We start from the raw sequence: 19,492 nt of genomic DNA on the forward strand, positions 1-19,492 counted from the left end.
AGAGTTTCAATTCCTCTACACCCTCTCCAACATTTGGTGTGCTCAGGCTTTTTGATTTCAGCCATTCTGACAGATGTGATAGGGCATCTCATTGTGGTGAATTTCATTTCCTTGATGTCCAGCAGTGTTGACCACCTTTCATTTACCTACTGGCCATTTGAATCTCTTCTTTTGTGAAATATATGATTAAGTCATTTTCCTCATTTAAAAAATTAGGTTATTGTGTTATTAACTGGTAATAATTCTTTTTATAGTCTAAGTTCAAGCCCCGTTTCAGGGATATATATATTTATATATATTTCTTCCAGTTTATGACTTGCCTGTTTATTTTCTTAATCATGTCTTTTGATGAACAAGAGTTTTTAATGAAAAAAAAACATATGATGCTTACTGTTGTGGATGTTCTGTGAGAAATCTTTGTATACCCACAGATATTCTCCTAAATTCTCTCCTAGAGCAATTCTGCCTGATAGAAAAATAATGCAAGCCAAATATGTAATTTCAAAAATCTAGGAGCTATAATAAAAAAAGTAAAAAGAATCTGGTGAAATTACTTTTAATAACAGTATAGTTAAACTAGTATATCTAAAATATTATCATTCCAGCAGGTAATCCATATTAAAAATTATTAATGACATCTTTTATCCCTTTTTTGTACTGTAAATGTAGCACATATTTTTTTAAAAAAGAATTACTTATCTATTTGAGAGAGAGAATGCAAGCAGGAGAGTGGGAAGGAATAGAGGAAAAGGAGCAAGCAGACTCCCCATGGAGCAAGCCAGATGCAGGGCTCTATCCTGGACCCTGAGATCACAGCACTAGCTGAAATCAAGAGTCAGATGTTCTAAATGACTGAGCCACCCAGGCGCCCCTAGTATAGCATGTTTTAAATGCCATGCGTGGCCAGTGGCTACCACTGGGCAGCACAATTATAAAACCTCTATAGTTTCACTTCTACGTTTATGATTCACCTCAGACTAATGTTTTGCATGTGACATGAGAAAGGGGTCAAGGTTCATTGTTCCCAAACCTTGATCCACTTGTTCTATGGCCATTTGTTAAAAAGTCCCTCCTTCCCCAACTGAATAGACTTGGACCTGTTCGATTAGCTATATATATACACACTCTAATTAGACTGTGTTCTCTTCCACACCACAGTGTCTTGGTTTCTCTAGCTCTGTAGTAGTCTTATTTCTCCAACTGTGTTCTTCTTTCACCAGACTGTTTTTGCTATTCTAGATCCTTCACATTTCTATGTAAATTTTGGAACCAATTTGCCAATTTATGCATGTATACATATGTATGTACTGACTCGTTTGGGAACCTTCCTCATAGGTTTGGTTTGTCTCCACAGGGAGATATCATGTCCCACTGCTTGACTCCCTTCTGAACCCAGAAGTCTACCTCTTGAGCTTGGCTTTCAAGGGCAGAGGAAGACCTAGTGGGAAGGATGTTCCAGGAGGAGGCATGTCAGCAGGCGAGAGTGAGGGCTGCTGCTGGAACCCTCCAGAGTCAGGAAAATTCTCAGGAAGACTTTTCTGCTCAGAGCACAGGGATCCAGCATGTGGTCAACATACACTTTGTGCCAGGAGCTCTGACTGGATTTTCCTACTGTAATTCCCACCAAGAACTTGCAGCTAGGAGTTCTCATCACTCTGTTTCACAGAGCGGGAAACTGAGACACTGAAAAGTAGGGATTGATCTGTCACTTGCTTAGTAAAGGGGTGGCGTGTGGTTTTGAACTTGAAACTGTTCCTAAAGCCTGTGTTCTTTTAGCCTGTGTTCTAAAGCTGTGTACTTACAGCTCATCGCCTGCAGGCCTTTTAATTCCACAGGAATCAGACTGACTTTTTCTTTGCCCCTCAGGGGCCAAGATCCCCCAAGCCAGGGCTGGGTCTCAGCAGGCTCTCATTTGTGAATCTTGATCTCGGAGTATTCAATACCAGTTGGCACCTGTTCCCGCCGGCCCCAAGTGTCTGTCCCATGAAAGCTGAGGGATGCATAATGGAGCTCTTCTTCCTCCCCCAAGGAGAGGGTAGCCGCATCTGGGGGAAGGCTGCCTACCCAGGATTCAATCAGGGGACCCTGAGTGGAGGGAGAGAAAAAGGAGTCAGAGCAGAATGATGGGGACAGGATAAGACAGAGAGTACCCAGGAGGGAGACCCATGAATTCTTTCATCCATTCATTCCATGTACATTCTCGCATTGGTGGTATAGTGGTGAGCATAGCTGCCTTTCATGTACATTCTCGTGGAATCTCCTCCAGGCATACTTTCCTCAAATATTTAATACATAGCACTTTATTTGGTGCTTGTGAATCTCATTAACTTCCCATAACAACCCCATATAGAAGGTATTATTGTCCTTATTTTATCACTATGAAAATAGAGGGTAAACCAAGGAAGTAGCTTGTTCAAAATCCCTGGTGAAGCCAGGATCCAGTCCAAGATCTTCCTGACCCCAAAGCCTGGTGTCCTACTGAGGCCCCCCTGTGCATGCAGCCCTGAGCTGGACACTTTAATGCATATACCAGACATAGGCCCTGACCTCTTGCAACTTACTCTTTTTTTCCCCTTGCAGCTTACTTTTTAACCTAGGGAGGAGGCAAGAAGCGAGATAAATAAATAAATATATAACTGTGAACAGGAACTGGGTAAGGGAGAGAGAGTTACAAAGCCTTGATTTGGGTATAGCACCTGTCCTTAGGAAGCTCACAGTTTGGTGGAATGTCAGTCAGTGAAAGAAATCATGTCCCTGTGAAATAGGCAGAAAAACAGCCCCTCCAAAATGCCCACATCTTAATCCCTTGGAATCTATGAATATGTTATCTTATATGGCAAAAGGGACTTTGGGGATGGAATTAAATTAAGCATATTGAGATGGAGAGATTGCCCTGGATTATCTGGATGTGGTCAGTGTAATCACAAGGGTCTTTCTCTTTACAAGTGAAAGAAGGCAGAGGCAGATTTGAAGATCCTTCTGGCCTTGAAGACGAGACCAGGGCCATCCAGTCGCCTCCAGAAGCTGGAAAAGGCAAGAAAATGCATTCTCCCCTGGAGCTTCCAGAAGGAACTCAGGCCTTCTTGCCAACACCTTGACTTTAACCCAGTGAAACCCATTTTGGACTTGGGACCTCTGGAATGGTAAGATGATAAAATTATGCTGTTGGAGGCCACTAAATGTATAGCCGTTCATTACTGCAGAGTGACAGGTGCTGACCGGGGTTGGGAGGCACCCATCTCTGCTGCCCCCTCTAGATGAGAACGCTTTAGGGGCACCTGAGTGGCTCAGTGGGTTAAAGCCTCTGCCTTCAGCTCAGGTCATGGTCCCAAGGTCCTGGGATGGAGCCCTGTGATCCCAGGATCCTGGGATCAAGCTCTGCAACAGGCTCTCTGGTCAGGAGGGAGCCTGCTTCCTCCCTCTCTCTCTGCCTGCCTCTCTGCCTGCTTGTGATCTCTGTCTGTCAAACAAATAGATAAAATCTTTTTTAAAAAATCTTTTTATTTAAATTAACACACACACACACTTCCTGACACTCCTGTTATCAAGACCTCTGCTTAGTGAAATCTAAATGTTCCCTTTTCAGTTCCTGCCTCTCTGGACTTTGCAACAGCAGGTGACCCCATTGCATGTCTTCCCTAAATAAAAGCCTTTCTTTTCTTAATCACAAGGTATTCATCAACTGACCTGCCAGACACTTTGCTGGTTGCCCTCCATTTCCCTGAACTCTAAGTAGGAGAGGGGCCCCAGACTCTTTCCTTCTTCAGCTTCACCTTGTGACCTCATCTACTCAGTTGTCTTCATGTAGTAGTCTTATTTCTTATAGGCTAATGGCTCCCAAAGCCTTACCACCAGTCCATTCCCTCTCTTGAACTGTGGCCTTTGATCTGATGGTGTAGTTAAAATCCCGTTTCCCTTGTCCAAAACACATATATTCCAACTGAACTCTTTCTCCCCCAAATCTCTTCCTCCTACAATTTTCTCAAGCACAATGATTGATGCCTCCACTCTTCTAGCTACTCAGTGAAAAAATCTAGGAGTCATCCTGGACCCCTTTCAGTCAGTCATATCCCACCCCTAATCCATTAGCAATTCCCATTGGTTTTAATTTCAGACTTCATCAGGATGCAATCATCCCATCTCTCGTGCCATCCTGGTTCTGGTCACCATAATCATCTCATACCTGAATGCTTCTCCAGCCTCCTTTCTAACTCCCCTGCTATGACAGTCTCTTACACATGGTAAGCAGGGGGATCTGTGAAAATGAAAGTCATGTCCTTCTTTTTTTTTTTTTTTTCAAACATCTCCAGATGCCCACAGCAGACTAGGTGTGCAGACATGATTTACACATACCCTGACTTCTCCAAATTCATTTCCTGCCTGTTGGTACTTGCCTCCCTCTGTCTAATTGCACAGACTTCCTGCTGGTCCTCCACTCACTGGTCTGTATCTTGTTTCTGAGCATTTGCACCTGCTATTTCTTCTGCCCAGAGTGCTCTTTGTGCACAATAGATTGCAAAGTCTTAAGGGTCCTTCATGTCTTTGCTTAATCATCACTAACGAAAACCACAAAACAACCTACATAATGGCACAGAATGTTTGCAAATCATGTATCTGAAAAGATGTTAATATCCAGAATACATGAAGAACTTCCATGACTCAACAACAACAACAAAAAAAACAACCCAGTTATTTAAATGGGTAAAAAAAAAAAACCTTGAATTAGACATTTTGCCAAAGAAGACATAGAAATGGCTAATAAGCCTACGCAAGACATTCACGAGTAATCATTAGAAAAATGCAAATCAAAACTACAAGAGATATCCTCTCACACCCATGAGGATGCCCACTATAAAAAGACAAAAATAGGGACACCTGGGTAGCTCAGTCAGTTAAGCATCTGTCTTTGGCTCAGGTCATGATCTCAGAGTCTTGGGATCAAGCCCCAAGTCAGGCTCAGCTCTCAACAAGGAGTCTACTTCTCTCTCTCTTTCCCTCTGCCCCTCCCCTTCCACTTGTGCTTTCTCTTACTCTCTTTCTCTAATAAATAAATAAAATATTTTTTAAGAGGCAAAAAATAAAAAACAATAAGTGTTGGTAAGGATGTGAAAAAAATGAACTCTGTGTACTGTTGGTGGGAAAGGAAAATGGTGCAGCCAAGAGGCAAGGGAGTATGGTGGTTTCTCAAAAAAGTTAAAATAAAAACTCCCATGATCCAGCAATTCCACTTATGAGTATTTATCCAAAAAAAAAATGGAAAGCAGAATCTCAAAAAGATATTTACATTGCCTTGTTCATTGCACATTATTTACAGTAGCTAGAGGTGGAATGATCCTAGTATCCATCAGCAGATGATGGATAAAGAAAATGATAAAGAAAAATGTGATATGTGATATGTGAAATGTGATAAAGAAAATGTGCTATATATATACAACAGGATATTATTCAGTCTTTAGAAAGAAGGACACCTTGCGGCACTTGGGTGGCTCAGTCGGTTGAGTGTCTGACTCTTGATTTCAGCTCAGGTCATGATTTCAGGGTTGTGGGGCTGAACCCCACATTGGGCTCCTTGCTCAGTGGGGAGTCTGCTTAAGATTCTCTTTCTTTCCCTCTCTGTCCCTCCCCCTCACCTCACACTTCTCTCACTCTCTCTCTCTCTCAAATAAAAAATAAATAAACCTTTAGAAAAAAGACATCTTGTCACAGGCTACAGCATGGGTAGACTTAGAGGATAATATGCTAAGTGAAATAAGCCAGTGGAAAAAGACAAAAGCTGCATGGTTCCACTTACGTGAGGTATGTAAAGTCATCAAACTTACAGAAACAGAAAATAGAATGGTGGTTTCAGGGCTGGAGCGGCAGGGGAAGTGGGTTGTTGTTGTTCAATGGGTACAACATTTTGTAAGTTTGTTTTGCAAGATGAAAATGTTCTGGAAATCGGTTGCACAACTGTACATTTAAAGATGGCTAGGTGGTAAGTTTATCAAAATAAAATAAAGAATAACAACAACAATAAAACATAAGCCATCTCCCCATCATTCCCAGTTTCTGTGCCCTGCATTGTCCCCAAAGTACAGGTCTGTCCTTTCCATTGTAGTCACTTATTTGTGGTTTGGTTGTTTGATTGATTGGTTATATCCCTATGTCTAGACTAAAACTTACTGAGCCTGAGATGGAATTTTTTTCTTTTCTTTTTAAAAAAAAAAATACTTTGGGGCGCCTGGGTGGCTCAGTGGGTTAAGCCGCTGCCTTCAGCTCAGGTCATGATCCCAGGGTCCTGGGATCGAGTCCCGCATCGGGCTCTCTGCTCAGCGGGGAGCCTGCTTCCTCCTCTGTCTCTCTCTGCCTGCCTCTCTGCCTACTTGTAATCTCTCTCTGTCAAATAAATAAATAAAATCTTTAAAAAAAAATACTTTATTTATTTGACAGAGAGATAGAGCCAGAGCACAAGTGGGGGGAATGGCAAAGGGAGAGGGAGAGGGAGAAGCAGGGAGCCTGATGTGGGACTCGATCCCTACCCTGGAATCATGACCTGAGCCAATACTTAACTGTCTGAGTCACCCAGGTGCCCCCCGCCCCAGATTTTTTTCATAGATGAATCTTTGGCAGATGAAATGCCTGTCAGTTGGCACATGCTCAGTAACATTTCCTGAATGAATTAATGAATGGATGCCTACATGGCACTTTGCTCAAAATCCTGCAAAGGCTTCCAGTCAGGCTCTGAATATAAATGGATGAAAAGTGTGATATTTACATTGGAGCCTGAAGGCTGAGCAGGAATGAAGAAGTGGAAATGAGAGGGTAAAGCATCTGAGGAGAAAGGAACAGCCCATGCAAAGATCCAGGGGCACAAATAAATCTTGTTCAGAGAAGTCGATGGAGTAGAAAGTAAGAGTGACTTTCTGAACCATTTGGAGCTTGAGACCAAAGAAGACATGTGTGCCCCTGAAAAATGTTTTTGTATATTTTTAATGGTTATTTTTTCACATTAAAATAATTGAAATATTATTGCAAACTTGAAGATTGTGTGTAATAAAACATTACTTTCGGTTTAAAGATTTTATTTATAACCAAATCAGCATTTTTGATAATTTTGCTTTTCTGGTTTTACTGAAAGCAAATGTAGAGAGGACATTTTTACAATCAACTTCTCCCTTCTCTAGTTTTCATTTGAGAATGCTGCCATGTTTGACAATTTCTCTAAACTCAATTATGATCTTATGTAATTTTTAACTAACTTTAGTCTACTGATCCTGTCATTCTTTAGAGTTTTTTGGTATTTTCCTTATCGTGGTTTTTTTGCCTTAATTTGGCTTTTTTAAAAAATAGTAAATTAAGACATTATTCTGGATTACTGATATTTTTCAGCACTACGTTAAGTTTTGCATCTGCAGCAAGTTCTTCCCTCACTTCACCCTAATCCTAGTCCTTCTGGAGACGTGTTTGAGAGGTCGGAATATCCCGGGCTGCAGGGTAAGGATTTTGGACTCTATTCTCTGGGTGAGGGGTCCACAAACTATAGCCAGCCCATAGATCAAATACAGCCCACTGCCTGTGTCTGTAAATAAAGTTTTATTGGAACACATCTGTGCTCATTCATTTACATATGGTCTATGGCTGCTTTTACTTGACAACAGCAGAGTTGAATGCTTACAATTGAAGGTAAAGTCTGCAAACCCCAAAATACCTATATGGCCCTAGATTAGGAAAAAGTTGCCAGCCTCTGGTCTAGACAGTGGAGACAAGCAGTTCAAACGCAGAGGAACTGAGTAGTGATGGTTTTTAGATGACTGCTTGGTGTAGAACAAGGATGGTGAGAGGCAAGGAGATGAGGGGGTCCAGGGAAAAGATTCTGAAGCCTTGGCAATGAAGGGAGTCAAGATAGGAGGTACTGATGTTAGCTGTCCTTAAGAGGAAAAATAGACAAGACATGGTGAATTTAGGGTTTTAGGAGAAGAAAGGGAGGACAAAGAGAAGGTGACTCCTCCATGCCTGGCCTGAAAGAAAGAGGAGGGGGTGGTTGTGCTGTCACAAAGAAGGGGAATCCTTAAGGAGAAAGAGGAGGAGATAAGGAGAGCAACTTTGGACCATGCTGCGCAACAATCCTGGGGGCCATCCTAGGGGGAGGTGTCCAGGATGGATGCTCAATGGCAAGTCGCCCAGGTCACTCACCTGAGAGACTGACCTTGTGACAGTGTTTACACCTTCCATGCCCATGTTCCTGATGCTCATTGCTGACCTTGTGGCTTTCTTCCTGCAGAACCTCACTCTGAGAGAAGAGACCGGAGAGCCTTTCAGTCTGGTCAGTTCAGCATGCTATAAGCAAACTGACTCCCTCCTCTGTTCTCTCTCAAGGGCTGGAGGGTAATGGAGGTAGGAGAGTGGTGGTCCCTTTCTGGAGACCCCAGTGTTGAGAATGTAGGCTTCCCCATCCGCGACAGTGGGGCCAGAGTTCTGTGACAGACTCACCCAGGTGCCATCGACCTCCTTCCTGCCCTTGCTTCAGGGTCTTGAGCCATCCAAGTCCCTCTATTCTGGGCCCACCTGCCCTTTCCACCCCGGGGCTATCCCTCCACCCCCAGGGTCAATGCTCACGCTATGACGATGATGCAGAGACACAGGAAGAATAAAGCCATAACACCTGCTCCCCCAGCAGCCCCCAGCAGCCTCTCAGAAAAAGGCCATGCTTTTCCTGCAGACAGATTGGATTATTGGTGATTCCTCTCCAAGAACTCGGTACAATCTCCCACTCCCTGTAGGACCCCAGATTCCCATTTTCTAGCCCCTCTGCCAGACTCCAAACAGGGGCACCCGGATCTTGGGGAGGGGATTAGGGCCAGGTGAGAGAAGCAAACAGATGCTGGAGTGCAGCCTGTCTGTATTTAAAATGTGGATATTGGGTTCATGGTAATATTTATTTTGCATTCATTTATATTTTTAAAAACACTGCAATGCAGTATCACTTCTCATTACTGAGGTTTCGGAGGCTTCTCCTTGAATTTTGTGCTCTGGTGAGTGCTTCACTTGCCTCACCTTCCTCCCTGTCCCACAAATCAAGGATCTGTGTCCCTGGACACACCTGTGCAGGCCCCAGCCCCTCTCTTTCAAGACCCACTTCCTTCCCCTCCCAGGCTTCACCCTACCCTACAGCCCTGGTCTGGCAGGAAGAGGACAATGAAACTATAGGTGGCAGGGAAAATCTTGGCCTCACAGGGGAGCACAGACCAGAGTTGAGCTTCCCTGTAAGGCTCAGAGGCTGCTGGAGGTCCTGGGGGCAGTGCGATTGTTCTCCCCCAGCACCCCCTTACACACACACAGGTGCACTCACTCTGCAGGGAGAGCCTCAGGAAGACATGCTGAGAGCCCAGCAGGTTTTGAGCTCGGCAGGTGAATTCCCCTTCATCTTTCTCCTGCACTCGAGGCAGCTCCAGCACCCCAGGGTTCAAGGGATTTGAAGAACACAGGGTCAGGCTCCCCCGGGCCCAGTACAGCCTGGCAGGGGGGTTGCTATTGACAACACAGACCAGGTGCAGGGACTGGCCCTCCAGGACTGAAAAAGACGAGCCGTTTTCCAGGGCTGTGGGTGCTGGAGAAAAAGAGACAGAGAGTCAGAGAGACAAAAAGAGAGAGCGAAAGCAGGATTTGAAAACAGACTGGATGAGGGGACAGAGAAACAGAAGTAGGTTGAGGTGCAGGAAAAGGCATGTTTTTTTCCCCTTGTTGGTGGGAATGCACCCTTGTCAATCCTCCATTCAGGACAACTGGCCACATACCTCAACGTGGAAAGAACATAAAAGCTACATTTTGCTTTTAGGGACTTATCCCCCAGACATACATATACAGAGTTGTGAAAGGAGATTACTCATTGCAGATTACTCATTGCAGCCTTTCAGCTAATAGAATAAAATGGATGCCATGATCTCCCATCGGAAGACTCAGACAGAATCAGAATCCATCCACGGGAAGGAATACCGCACAGTCTCGGAGGAGATCGAGGACAGTCTGTACTACTGATATCAGAGGACCCCTGAGATCGTCCAGGCAAACACAGCAAGACTCAGAGCAGCCTATGGACACTGGTCACTTCCCAGGAGGAGACTGGGCATCTGAGGACAGACTCTGTTGTGCATTTTGAATATTTGTCTGTGTGACTGCTTTACCTGTTCAGAAGTACTTAAATAAACAGTTGCTAGGGAGGATAAAAGATGAAGCAGGAGTCAGGAGATGCATGATAAAGGGCAGATGTGCTGTGTGCACGTTGCCCTGTTCTCCTCTTCTGATAACAGAGCTGGGGTGGGGGGCGGTGCAGAAGTGGGGGAGGAGGCAGCTGAAGGGGACAGTTGCTCACAGCAACACGGAGGCTAGGAAAGGGGATGACCCTGGCCCTGCCCTTGCTCCCCACACCCCAAGAGGAAGCTCTATCCTACCTGTGCCATTTCCCTGGGAGACAGTTACTGTCAAGTTCTGCGGGGAGTCTGGGACAGAAAGACATGGAGGATTCATGTCAATGGGGAGGACTGGTAGACATTGGCCCTCTGTCCCCAACAGCTGCATAAGTGGAGAAAGAATGGAGACAGGTGTCCTCCTGACCCTCTTCCAGTCCAGATTTTGGGAACAGCACCCAACGCCCCAGGCCCTGACCCCCCACCCGCTGCCCTCATGACCCCATCAGGGACCCAGGGATTCCTGGCCTGGCTCTCACAGGACACATTGAGGTGGATGGTCTTCACTGTGGTCACTCTGGCCCCAGGCAAGGTCACCTGACAGGTGAGGGGCATGCCATGGTCCTGGGGCCGTGGGGTGAGAGTGAGCACGGAGGAGAGGAGAGTCCTGGGGCCCAAGGAGGTGAGGGCAGCTGACGTCCAGGAGAAGATGGGCGGCGTGCTCCTCTCACGGGCCCAGGGCACAGAGCAGGTCAGGTTCCTGGGGTGTCCAGACTCCAGGGTCCCCGGGATGAGGATGTCAGGTGTGTGGCTCAGAGCTGTGAGGAGATGGGGAGACATGGGAATCAGGAGGAGGGTCCGAGGTGAGACCCTGAGAGAAGCCTCAGGCTTTGGTCCAGCTCCTGCTTCTGAACCTTGACATGTGTTACCTCTAACCCCTCCCAGGAAGGGGGAGTCCCATCCCAGCTCTGACCGAGGAACCCCGTCCTTCCCGGGTGGCCTTTCCTGGGGTCTCCTTCTTACCTGTCACTTGCACGGAAAGCACTTTCTGTTTATAACTGCAGCTCGCAGAAGACTGTCTCTCCACCCTGAAGAAGTATGTCCCCGAGTCCCTTCTCTGTGCATCTCTGATGTCCAGGGAGCAGTTGTAGGCCCGGGGGTCCCCAAGGAGGCGGAATCGGCCCTGGGTGTCCTCCCGCACTTTACGATCTGGGTTGTTTGTCGCCACTGGAGCATCGTGGTGTACAACAGCCCCTTCCTGGAACCAGTAGCCGAGAGCTGAGGTTAAGTCAGACCTGCAGTTCTCAGGGTTCCAGAAGTTGCAGGGCACAAACACACACAGGCCCTCTTGCACAGTCACCAAGCCATTCACTTGCAGACTGTAAATTTTCTGGACCCCCTTCTCAGGCCACCTCTGGCCATCAGCCCCCTCCCTCCTCCAGAGCAGGGCCAATAGCAGCAGAAGCATGTCCGGCATTGGCAGTGCCAGGGTCCCCAGAGTGTCTGTTTCTTGGGGTTGGTCTCTCAGGAACTAAAAGTTGCAAGAATCAGAGGAAGCCCCAGGAGGAAGATGCAGGTGATGTCAGAACAGTGACCCTCGTCAGAGGAGGAACTTCACACCTAGACACTGTCAGGTCCAGGACAACCGTTGGGAATCAGTCATCCGCCACCACATGTCCACTCCTGGGGACCCTGGGCCAGGAGGCCAAAGAGGGTGAGAGCCCTCAGGGAGCCAAATTCACCCCCTGTGCAGGGCTCAAACCCCATCTCCCGTCTCCCTGCTGATACCCTCTGGGGTTGTTTTCCACAAAGTGAAAATGGGTCCCTTCTGGCCAGATCCCCTGAATCTCAGGCTGTACATATCTGTGGAAGTCAGCCCTGCTGGGGGCAGGACACAGGGACTCAACAGGTGGGGGAGACCAGGCCTGGGGGCGTGAGGAAGCCAACTGTCCTCCCGCCCTTGGCATCCACGCAGGGGGCATCCCCTCCCAGCTCATGAAGTCAAAGACTAGCCCCAACCGCTGCTCTGAGAGTCACTGTCCAATGGGGAGATGATAAGTGTCCGGCACCTAGAGCCCCCTGTCACAGGGGCCAGAGGCAGAGTGAGAGGCTACTGTCCCCCCACATGGGAGGTTGTGTCACAGGAAGCTTGGGCAGAAGGGACACTCGGGCAGTGGAGGTGAAGACTCCAAGAATGTTGAGGGGCGCCTGACTCAAAGGAGGAAGGGGAACCTGAGGCTGTGGTTGTAAGCAGGGTTGCTGTGGGGAGAAGTGCAGAAGAGAAGGGGAGGATTTTGAAAGGGATAGAAAGTTCCCCTTTCCCCCTTCCTCGTGGCTGTCTGGTGCGAGGACAATTTCTTCACCACTGGTACTTCACGGGGCCATGCTCCTCTTCATTGCTCCACAGCCTACAGGTTCTTCTCCCAGGAGTCGGAAGTGCAAGGGACACGGGGGCGGGGAGGAGGCCAGCTAGGTGCCATCCACCCTCAAGATGGTGAGGACTGCGTGAGAGAAGAGATGTGCACTTGAATTCACAGACGGTTAGCTTTGTGTGGCTGGGGACTGGGAGAAGGTGCTGGTAGCCCTAGTAAGTGGCACTCCCTCCCACTGATGTTGGTTTTCTTGATACATTTGGTGGGGAGGGGGGGAATATAAGATACACACAAAGAAGGATGCCCACCGGGCACCTGGGTGGCTCAGTGGGTTAATGCCTCTGCCTTTGTCTCAGGTCATGATCCCAGGGTCCTGGGATCAAGCCCCACATCGGGCTCTCTGCTCAGCGGGGAGCCTGCTTCCCTTCCTCTCTCTCTGTCTACTTGTGATCTCTGTCTGTCAAATAAATAAATAAAATCTTTAAAAAAAAAAAAAAAGGAAGGATGCCCACAAAAACAACTCAGTGATTCATCACAAGATAGAAATAGAGCATTGCAGGCACCTTGGACCATCCCCTTGGGTGCCCATCCCTATCGCACACCCCACTCCCACTTTTTAAAAAAAAGATGTATTTATTTATTTGACTGACAGAGATCGCAAGTAGGCAGAGAGGCAGGTAGAGAAAGAGGAGGAAGCAGGCTCCCCGCTGAGTGGAGAGCCCAACGTGGGGCTCGATCCCAGGACCCCAGGACCATGACCCGAGCCGAAGGCAGAGGCTTTAACCCACTGAGCCACCCAGGCGCCCTGCTGAGAGTCACTTTAATGCTAATTGTTCCCTGGTTTTTCTTCACAGCTTTATCACCCAAGCATGCTGCCTTTAATACTATGGCCTTACACATGTTTTTCTTAAGACTTTGTATGCAAAGAAAAAATTACAGTCTCTTTTCTTCCATTTAACCTTATGAATCTGCCCATCCCATGTTACACCTTCCCAGAACCAATACCCATAACTAGGGGTATAGTCAGTGCTGGCGTCACTGAGAAGGGAAGGGGCAGGATTTGAGCATGCATATATACTCCCACACCACCAACAATTCCTGCATTTGTAGCTGTGTCTCCCACTGTTGCCCCATCCCTCCACCCTGGCTCCCTGCCCTGGACAACCCATTCTCTCCCAGCAGGACCAATTGGAGCATCTCTGGGGTCAGAAGGGCTGGGCCATCCCCAGTCTGTTTCCATGGTCCCCAGTTCGCAAAGAAAAACAGAAGGCTGAGGAGGAGAGATACAGGGGAACCACAGAGAATCTAGCTGTATTCAAAAGAGAAACTTAAAAGCCACAGGCCATCAGAGCTGGGAGGCCTTCAAGCCCCACTTCTCTGACTTTCAGAAGACACTGAGGTCCAGAGTGGGCAAATGAATTGCCCAGATCATACCAGTGCCCTGTCTTATGCACCACTGTCTACACAGGGACGCCCCCCCCCAACCCCGACTTCATCAATCATTGTCAGCCCAGGACCCAGTGAGCTGGGAGATGGTTAGCTTATGTTAATCTGATAGGGAAGAATGATCAACTCTTCCCATGAGATGAGAGAGGAAATTTCATTCATTCGTTCAACAACCATCTACATTGTGTCTTCGGGTTTCCAGTAAGCGGGTGAGTATGAGAGATCTAGCCCTTGTCTTTGAGAGGAGCAACATCCCACTGAGAGACCTGATCTGACAATTCCAGTGCCATAGGGTAGATGACTGGGAGGAGAGAGGCACAGACTGGGGATGCATGGGACTCCTGCTTTTCTGAATTCTGCAAGGTGAGTTCTCAGGGACAAGTAGACATGGTAGGAAGTTTGAGGCAATCTCAAGGGATTTGAATTCCACAGATAATCTTAGAACCCTGAGAATTTCTGGACTCCCAGGTATTGTGTTCTCAATCCACTCCAGTTTTTCACTGTGCTGGAAATCCTCCAGCTACCAAGTTTGTGCTGTTTGTGACCAACATCACCTCTGCTCCAATAGAGAGGTGGGGCCACCACTCATAGAGCACGCTTTCTCAGCACAGGACTCATCCGGTTCCCCGGGGGAGGGAGGGGCGGCGCTCTGAATTTGGGGGGTGGTGCTGTCCGTGGTGCTGATTTAGAGGGCTGTGCTGATGTCGGGCATATCCACAGCTCTGTGGAGGGGCCCGATCACACAGAACAGGGATCCTAGGTCTGGAGTCAAGACAGTTAGCATGTTTGATGTGCTGGAGAGGGCTCAGGTCCTCCTGGGAGGAAAAAGTCAAGGGAAGGGAAGACCTGAGTCTCTTCTATGTGTCCTCCTCCACCGGTTCAAGTGCAAGGAAAATGAAGGTTCTGTGTTGTCCTTTTACATACTTGGTTCCATTTCATCCCTGACAGACAGGGGTAATCCCCCTAGAGCAGACATCCAGCACTCAAGACAGATGAGTAGTTGTAGGAACTAGCATCCAAGAGCAGCTCCAAACAACCTCACCCCTCCTTTATACAAACATAGAGCTCCTCTCATTATGAGATAAAAATTGTTATTATCTCCTCTTCTTGAATCAAGGTTGGGCCCACAACCCAACAGATCGAAGGCTTTGATCGACAGAATGTGGAGGACAAGGTGCTCCAAGATTTGTACATTAAGAAAGCCTGGTAGTTTCCACTCCTGCCTTGCAGATTCCTGGACATCTGTGTAAGCAATCTGGGAACACTGATAGAGAGAGAGGCTACATAGAGGAACCTTGGGGGTCAGACACCCAGCCCCAAATCCCAGCCACCATCTCAACCTCAATATGACTGCCTAAAGAGCTAAAAGAAAGCTAGGAGTGCAACTGCCCAGGTGGGCTCTGGCCGATTTATAGCACTGGCACCATGAAACAGAAAGTTCAGGCTACCAGGTTGTAGAGTGGTTTGATATGCAGCAATAGATAACCAAAATAGTAGCCGGCACAACTCATTGCTAATAGGGAAAAGGTAACGGGCCTTATGAGTTTTTCTACATACTGCATTTCAAGGATGGCTCTTAAATGTTTATCTGAGGCCTTCATTTGATCTGAGGACACATTTCCAAGAAATCCCCTTCCCTGTTTAGTTCCAGGTTTTTTCTTTTTTCTTTTTCTTTTTTTTCTAGTTTGACAATGATTTTGTTGCTTGAGTACAGAGTCCAATTTCTGCAACCAGGCCAGGGGCTGTGGGTAATTCAGATTTCCAACTGGGAGGGGAGGACTTGTTTGGTCTCATAATATCAAGCCAACCAGTAAATACAGCTTTCAATCAGAATCATCTCTGATTCTGAAAGGATGATTCTCATCCTCTCTGTTCCTCTCAAGATGCTTTTGAACAGTAACAGCTTTCCTAATCAAATGGTAGAGATCCTTGAGAAGATCAGGAGCAAGTCCTATGGACTTGAGAATTCTCAAGATTGTATTGCCCATGGCAAAGCATACTTGTGCAAACCATGGGCATCACTCAGGATGACACTGATTCATAAGGGAGTCAGGCCCTTCTCAGCAAGTCTGTAGGCTTGCTCCTTCATGTCGTCAGACGTCAACTTCAGCCAGGCAAAGATGCTGCAGAGGGTGGCAAGACAGAGCCAACTGGGACAGGTCCTTCCTGGGAGCCTGCGTGTGACCCAGGATGGTGGTGGTCAGGCAATGAAAAACAGAGTGAGGGTAGTTACCTCCAGGTGAAATCTGGCCAGAAGAGAAGGGTAAAATGGAAGCAGCAGGCAGGAGGCTCCAGAGGTCAGTGGAGAGGCAGGTCTTGTTGCAGCTCTCACACCCTCTGGCTGCTCTGATGGCTCACCTTGTCAGCAAGACATAACAGTGCACAATTGCTAGGAGGCAAAGAGGATATTGGGGAAACCTGGCTGAATTTCTGGGGGCAAGGACCATTGAGCCCTGGTCCATGAATGAGTGACCCAGGTGGACACAGGTGGTCCAAAGAGAAGTTTACAGTGACATGCAAAGGATCCAGGAAAACAGTGTCTCTAGCATTTCTTGCCTACTAAGATGTTGTCCCAGGATCTCTTTGACCTGACAATTAGGGCCATTTGCCTATTTGCAGGACTCTGTCTTCCCTGAGCAAAGGAGAGGATGTGGCCCACCATCTCAGTTCTCAGAATGACCAATGCCCAGCTGTGTGTGTGTCTGTCTGTCATTCTGTCTGCATGTATATTCTAAACATTGGTTCCTAGGCCAGTGTGGTGATTAATTTTGTGTCATATTTACTGGGCCATGGGATGCCCAGATTAAACATTACCTCTGGGTGTGTCTGTGAGAGTATTTCCACTTGAGATTAGCATTTGGATCAGTGGACTCAGTAAAATAGATAACCCTCCCAAGGCAACGGGCATCGTCTAATCCATTGAAGGCCTGAAAAGAGCAAAAGGCAGAGGAAGAGCAAACTCATTCCCTTCCTGCCTGCCCGTGAGCTGCGACATTGGTCTCCTGCCCTTGGACTGGGAAATACAGCATCAGCTCCCCTGATTTTCAGGCCTTGGGACTCAGACTGGAGTCATACCCCTGGCTTTCCTAGTCCCCAGCTTTCAGGTGGCAGATTGTGGGACCTCTCAGCCTCCATAATTGAGCTAGTTCTTCATAGTAAATCTCTGTTTGGTTCTGTTTCTCTGGAGAACTCACCTAATACAGTCAAAAGGGGGACAGACAGACTACGTCAGATCTAATGGGCCATATTTCCTACTTTCTCATTACTTTCATGAGAAATCGAAGCCACTAACGGTGTAAAGCTAGAGTCAGGGAGTGAAATAGAGAGATTTGGGTTCCCAGATGTTCTCTCTGGCTACCCTGGGGAGGGTAGGTTGGAGGGGCAGCTGGAGTGGAGCTGACAGTTTGAGGCCACTGATCATCTACTCCCGCTGTTGATATGAATTCCTTTCACAAAATGCAGGCCCTCAATCACAGGAGCCTTTGCCTGTGGGTGGCTTTGCCCACAGTGGGTGATAAATAAATGCTTGTGGAATGCAGACCATTAAAAGTACAAATTTAGGGGGGGGGGGGAAGGCAACAAGTCTGGTATAATATAGGAACCATATTTTTAGTTTAAAACTGTATAGTGTATAGGGAACTCTTGAATGGTGGGAAGACAAGGCCCCAAAGGCTAGCCCCTCCATCAGAGGACTGACACTGGGACATGAAAAGGATAGTAATTGTATGCAATAGTGCAACTTCAGACCCACAGTTGCCAGAGATGGAGAGCTTCTTGGAGACCAGCCTACTTTCCTGCTCTGCAGGACTCGATGAAGCCTGGAGAAAGCAAAAGACTTCTAAAAGCCATACTGGCTGATGTGTCTTTCCTATTGGAAAGATTTATGAAAAACTGCTATTATTTCTGCCTTGCACATTCAGAACCTGCCAGTGAATTTCTCCCCCCTGGAAAAAGATGTTTCCTACTGAATCAATTCCTTTATGGATACATGGCTATTCGGGGTTTTCATTTCTTCTTGAGACCATTTCAGTAAATTATATTTTTCTTATAATTTTTATATGTCATCTGAATTTTTAAATTAATTTGCATATATTTGAGTGAAATATCCACTTACATTGTTACTAAAAATAACAAAAAATAAAAATTTTTATTAAAAAATATTGATTTATTTTTAGAGAGAGGATGAGAATCTTTCAAGAAGACTCCCTGCTGAGCACAGAGGCCAACATGGTGGGCCTCCATCCCACAGACCCATGGGATCATGACCTGAGCTGAAACCAAGAGTCCCATGCTTAACCCACTGAGCCGTCCAGGCACCCCTTCCCTTATGTTGTTCTTTTTTTTTTTTTAATATAAGGATTTTATTTATTTATTTGACATACAGAGATCACAAGTAGGCAGAGAGGCAGAGAAAGAGAGGGGGGAAGCAGGCTCCCTGCTGAGCAAAGAGCCCGATTCGGGGCTCGATCCCAGGACCCCGAGATCATGACCTGAGCCAAAGGCAGAGGCTTTAACCCACTGATCCACCCAGACACCCCTTCCCTTATGTTGTTCTTGAAGCAAAAGACATTGAAGAGAAACATACATAGAGAAAACCATTCAGATTATAAAGATAAGGTTGATCAATTTTCATATGATGATGACATTCTTGGAACAACCACCTAGATAAAGAAGCCCCACCAACACCCATTCCTAGACACTGCCCCCACCCTAGAAAAGTAACCACTATAATGACTATCATTACTGATTAGTTTTCTCTGTTTTTTATTTTTATGCAGTTGGGCTCTTCCAGTGTCTGGCTTCTTGTGCTTAGCATTTATTGTAAGAGTCACTCACACACACAACAGCAATTCATTTATTTTCACTGGTGAAAGAATTTCATTGTGTGCATATGCCATACACTACAGGAACCTCCTACATTAGACGGTATTTGGGTTATTTCCAGTCTGGAAATATTATAAAGAGTGCGGCTACAAACATGTCTTTGATATGAATATGCACTTTTGTTGGGTATAATCTTTAGTGGAATTTCTCAATAGTCACAGTCTAGAGGGTCTAGGTCTCCAGGCCCCTGCGTTAATAGAACTCTTGAGTCTCCATGACTGGCCCTAGGTACTACTGGGTTTCTGGGGTCTGAGCCTTTGAATCCCTCAGTCTCGGAAGTCAGAGTCTCTTGGGTCTCCTGGTCTGGCCAAGTTCTTTCTTATCTGCTCTCCACCCTCAGCTCCACCTCCTCGTGAAAAGAAGTGTGTACTACCCGGTCCACTGGGGGGAATCTGCTCTGTGGATCTCAATTTCACCCACTTTCCAAAGACAGGAACCAAGTCCAGAGACAACCCTCCCCGCCCCAGACACACACATGCACCACTACCACCACCAAATCACTAACACGTTAAGCATGCACACAGACCTCGGCTCACACACACTGCTCCCTCTCCCCATTCGACATGCTTATGCGCACCATTACCACCTGCACAGGGCAAGCAGAGACCCACTGCGAGCCCCCAACCT

At 46.8% G+C, this 19,492-nt stretch overlaps 1 protein-coding gene across 5 annotated transcripts; it reads right to left on the reverse strand.

The window, feature by feature from the left end:
• Positions 1 to 540: 540 nt before the first annotated feature.
• LOC101686805 (sialic acid-binding Ig-like lectin 8) lies at positions 541 to 11,679 on the reverse strand. 5 transcript variants are annotated; one of them, XM_013064129.2, is made up of 7 exons: positions 11,187 to 11,679; positions 10,703 to 10,981; positions 10,428 to 10,475; positions 9,329 to 9,586; positions 8,596 to 8,692; positions 8,173 to 8,269; positions 541 to 2,085 (listed from the first exon to the last, which is right to left on the reverse strand). In XM_013064129.2, exons 1-7 carry the CDS (start codon positions 11,638 to 11,640, stop codon positions 1,909 to 1,911), a joined length of 1,410 nt encoding a protein of 469 aa, XP_012919583.1. In that variant the 5' UTR covers positions 11,641 to 11,679; the 3' UTR covers positions 541 to 1,908. The 5 variants fall into 5 exon arrangements, 4 of the variants coding, with proteins under 4 accessions (XP_012919583.1, XP_012919584.1, XP_012919586.1 ...); XM_013064132.2 differs by having other exon boundaries at positions 1,952 to 2,085; positions 8,186 to 8,269; XM_013064131.2 differs by lacking the exon at positions 541 to 2,085 and adding an exon at positions 6,559 to 7,906.
• Positions 11,680 to 19,492: the final 7,813 nt, after the last annotated feature.

This window comes from Mustela putorius, unplaced genomic scaffold (genome assembly GCF_011764305.1).
Source record: "Mustela putorius furo isolate JIRA1106 unplaced genomic scaffold, ASM1176430v1.1 tig00000196_pilon_pilon_pilon, whole genome shotgun sequence".
Lineage (NCBI taxonomy): Eukaryota > Metazoa > Chordata > Mammalia > Carnivora > Mustelidae > Mustela > Mustela putorius.

Bases quoted from the DNA above. Each gene is read 5' to 3' on its own strand.
- LOC101686805 (XM_013064129.2), bottom strand. From the start codon at position 11,640: ATGCCGGACATGCTTCTGCTGCTATTGGCCCTGCTCTGGAGGAGGGAG. The intron at 10,982-11,186 runs GTAAGAAGGAGA...ATCTCCTCACAG, and splicing joins GCTTTCCGTGCAAGTGACAG to CTCTGAGCCACACACCTGAC. The intron at 2,086-8,172 runs GTGAGTGACCTG...CCCTCCACTCAG, and splicing joins TCACAAGGTCAGTCTCTCAG to GGTCCCCTGATTGAATCCTG.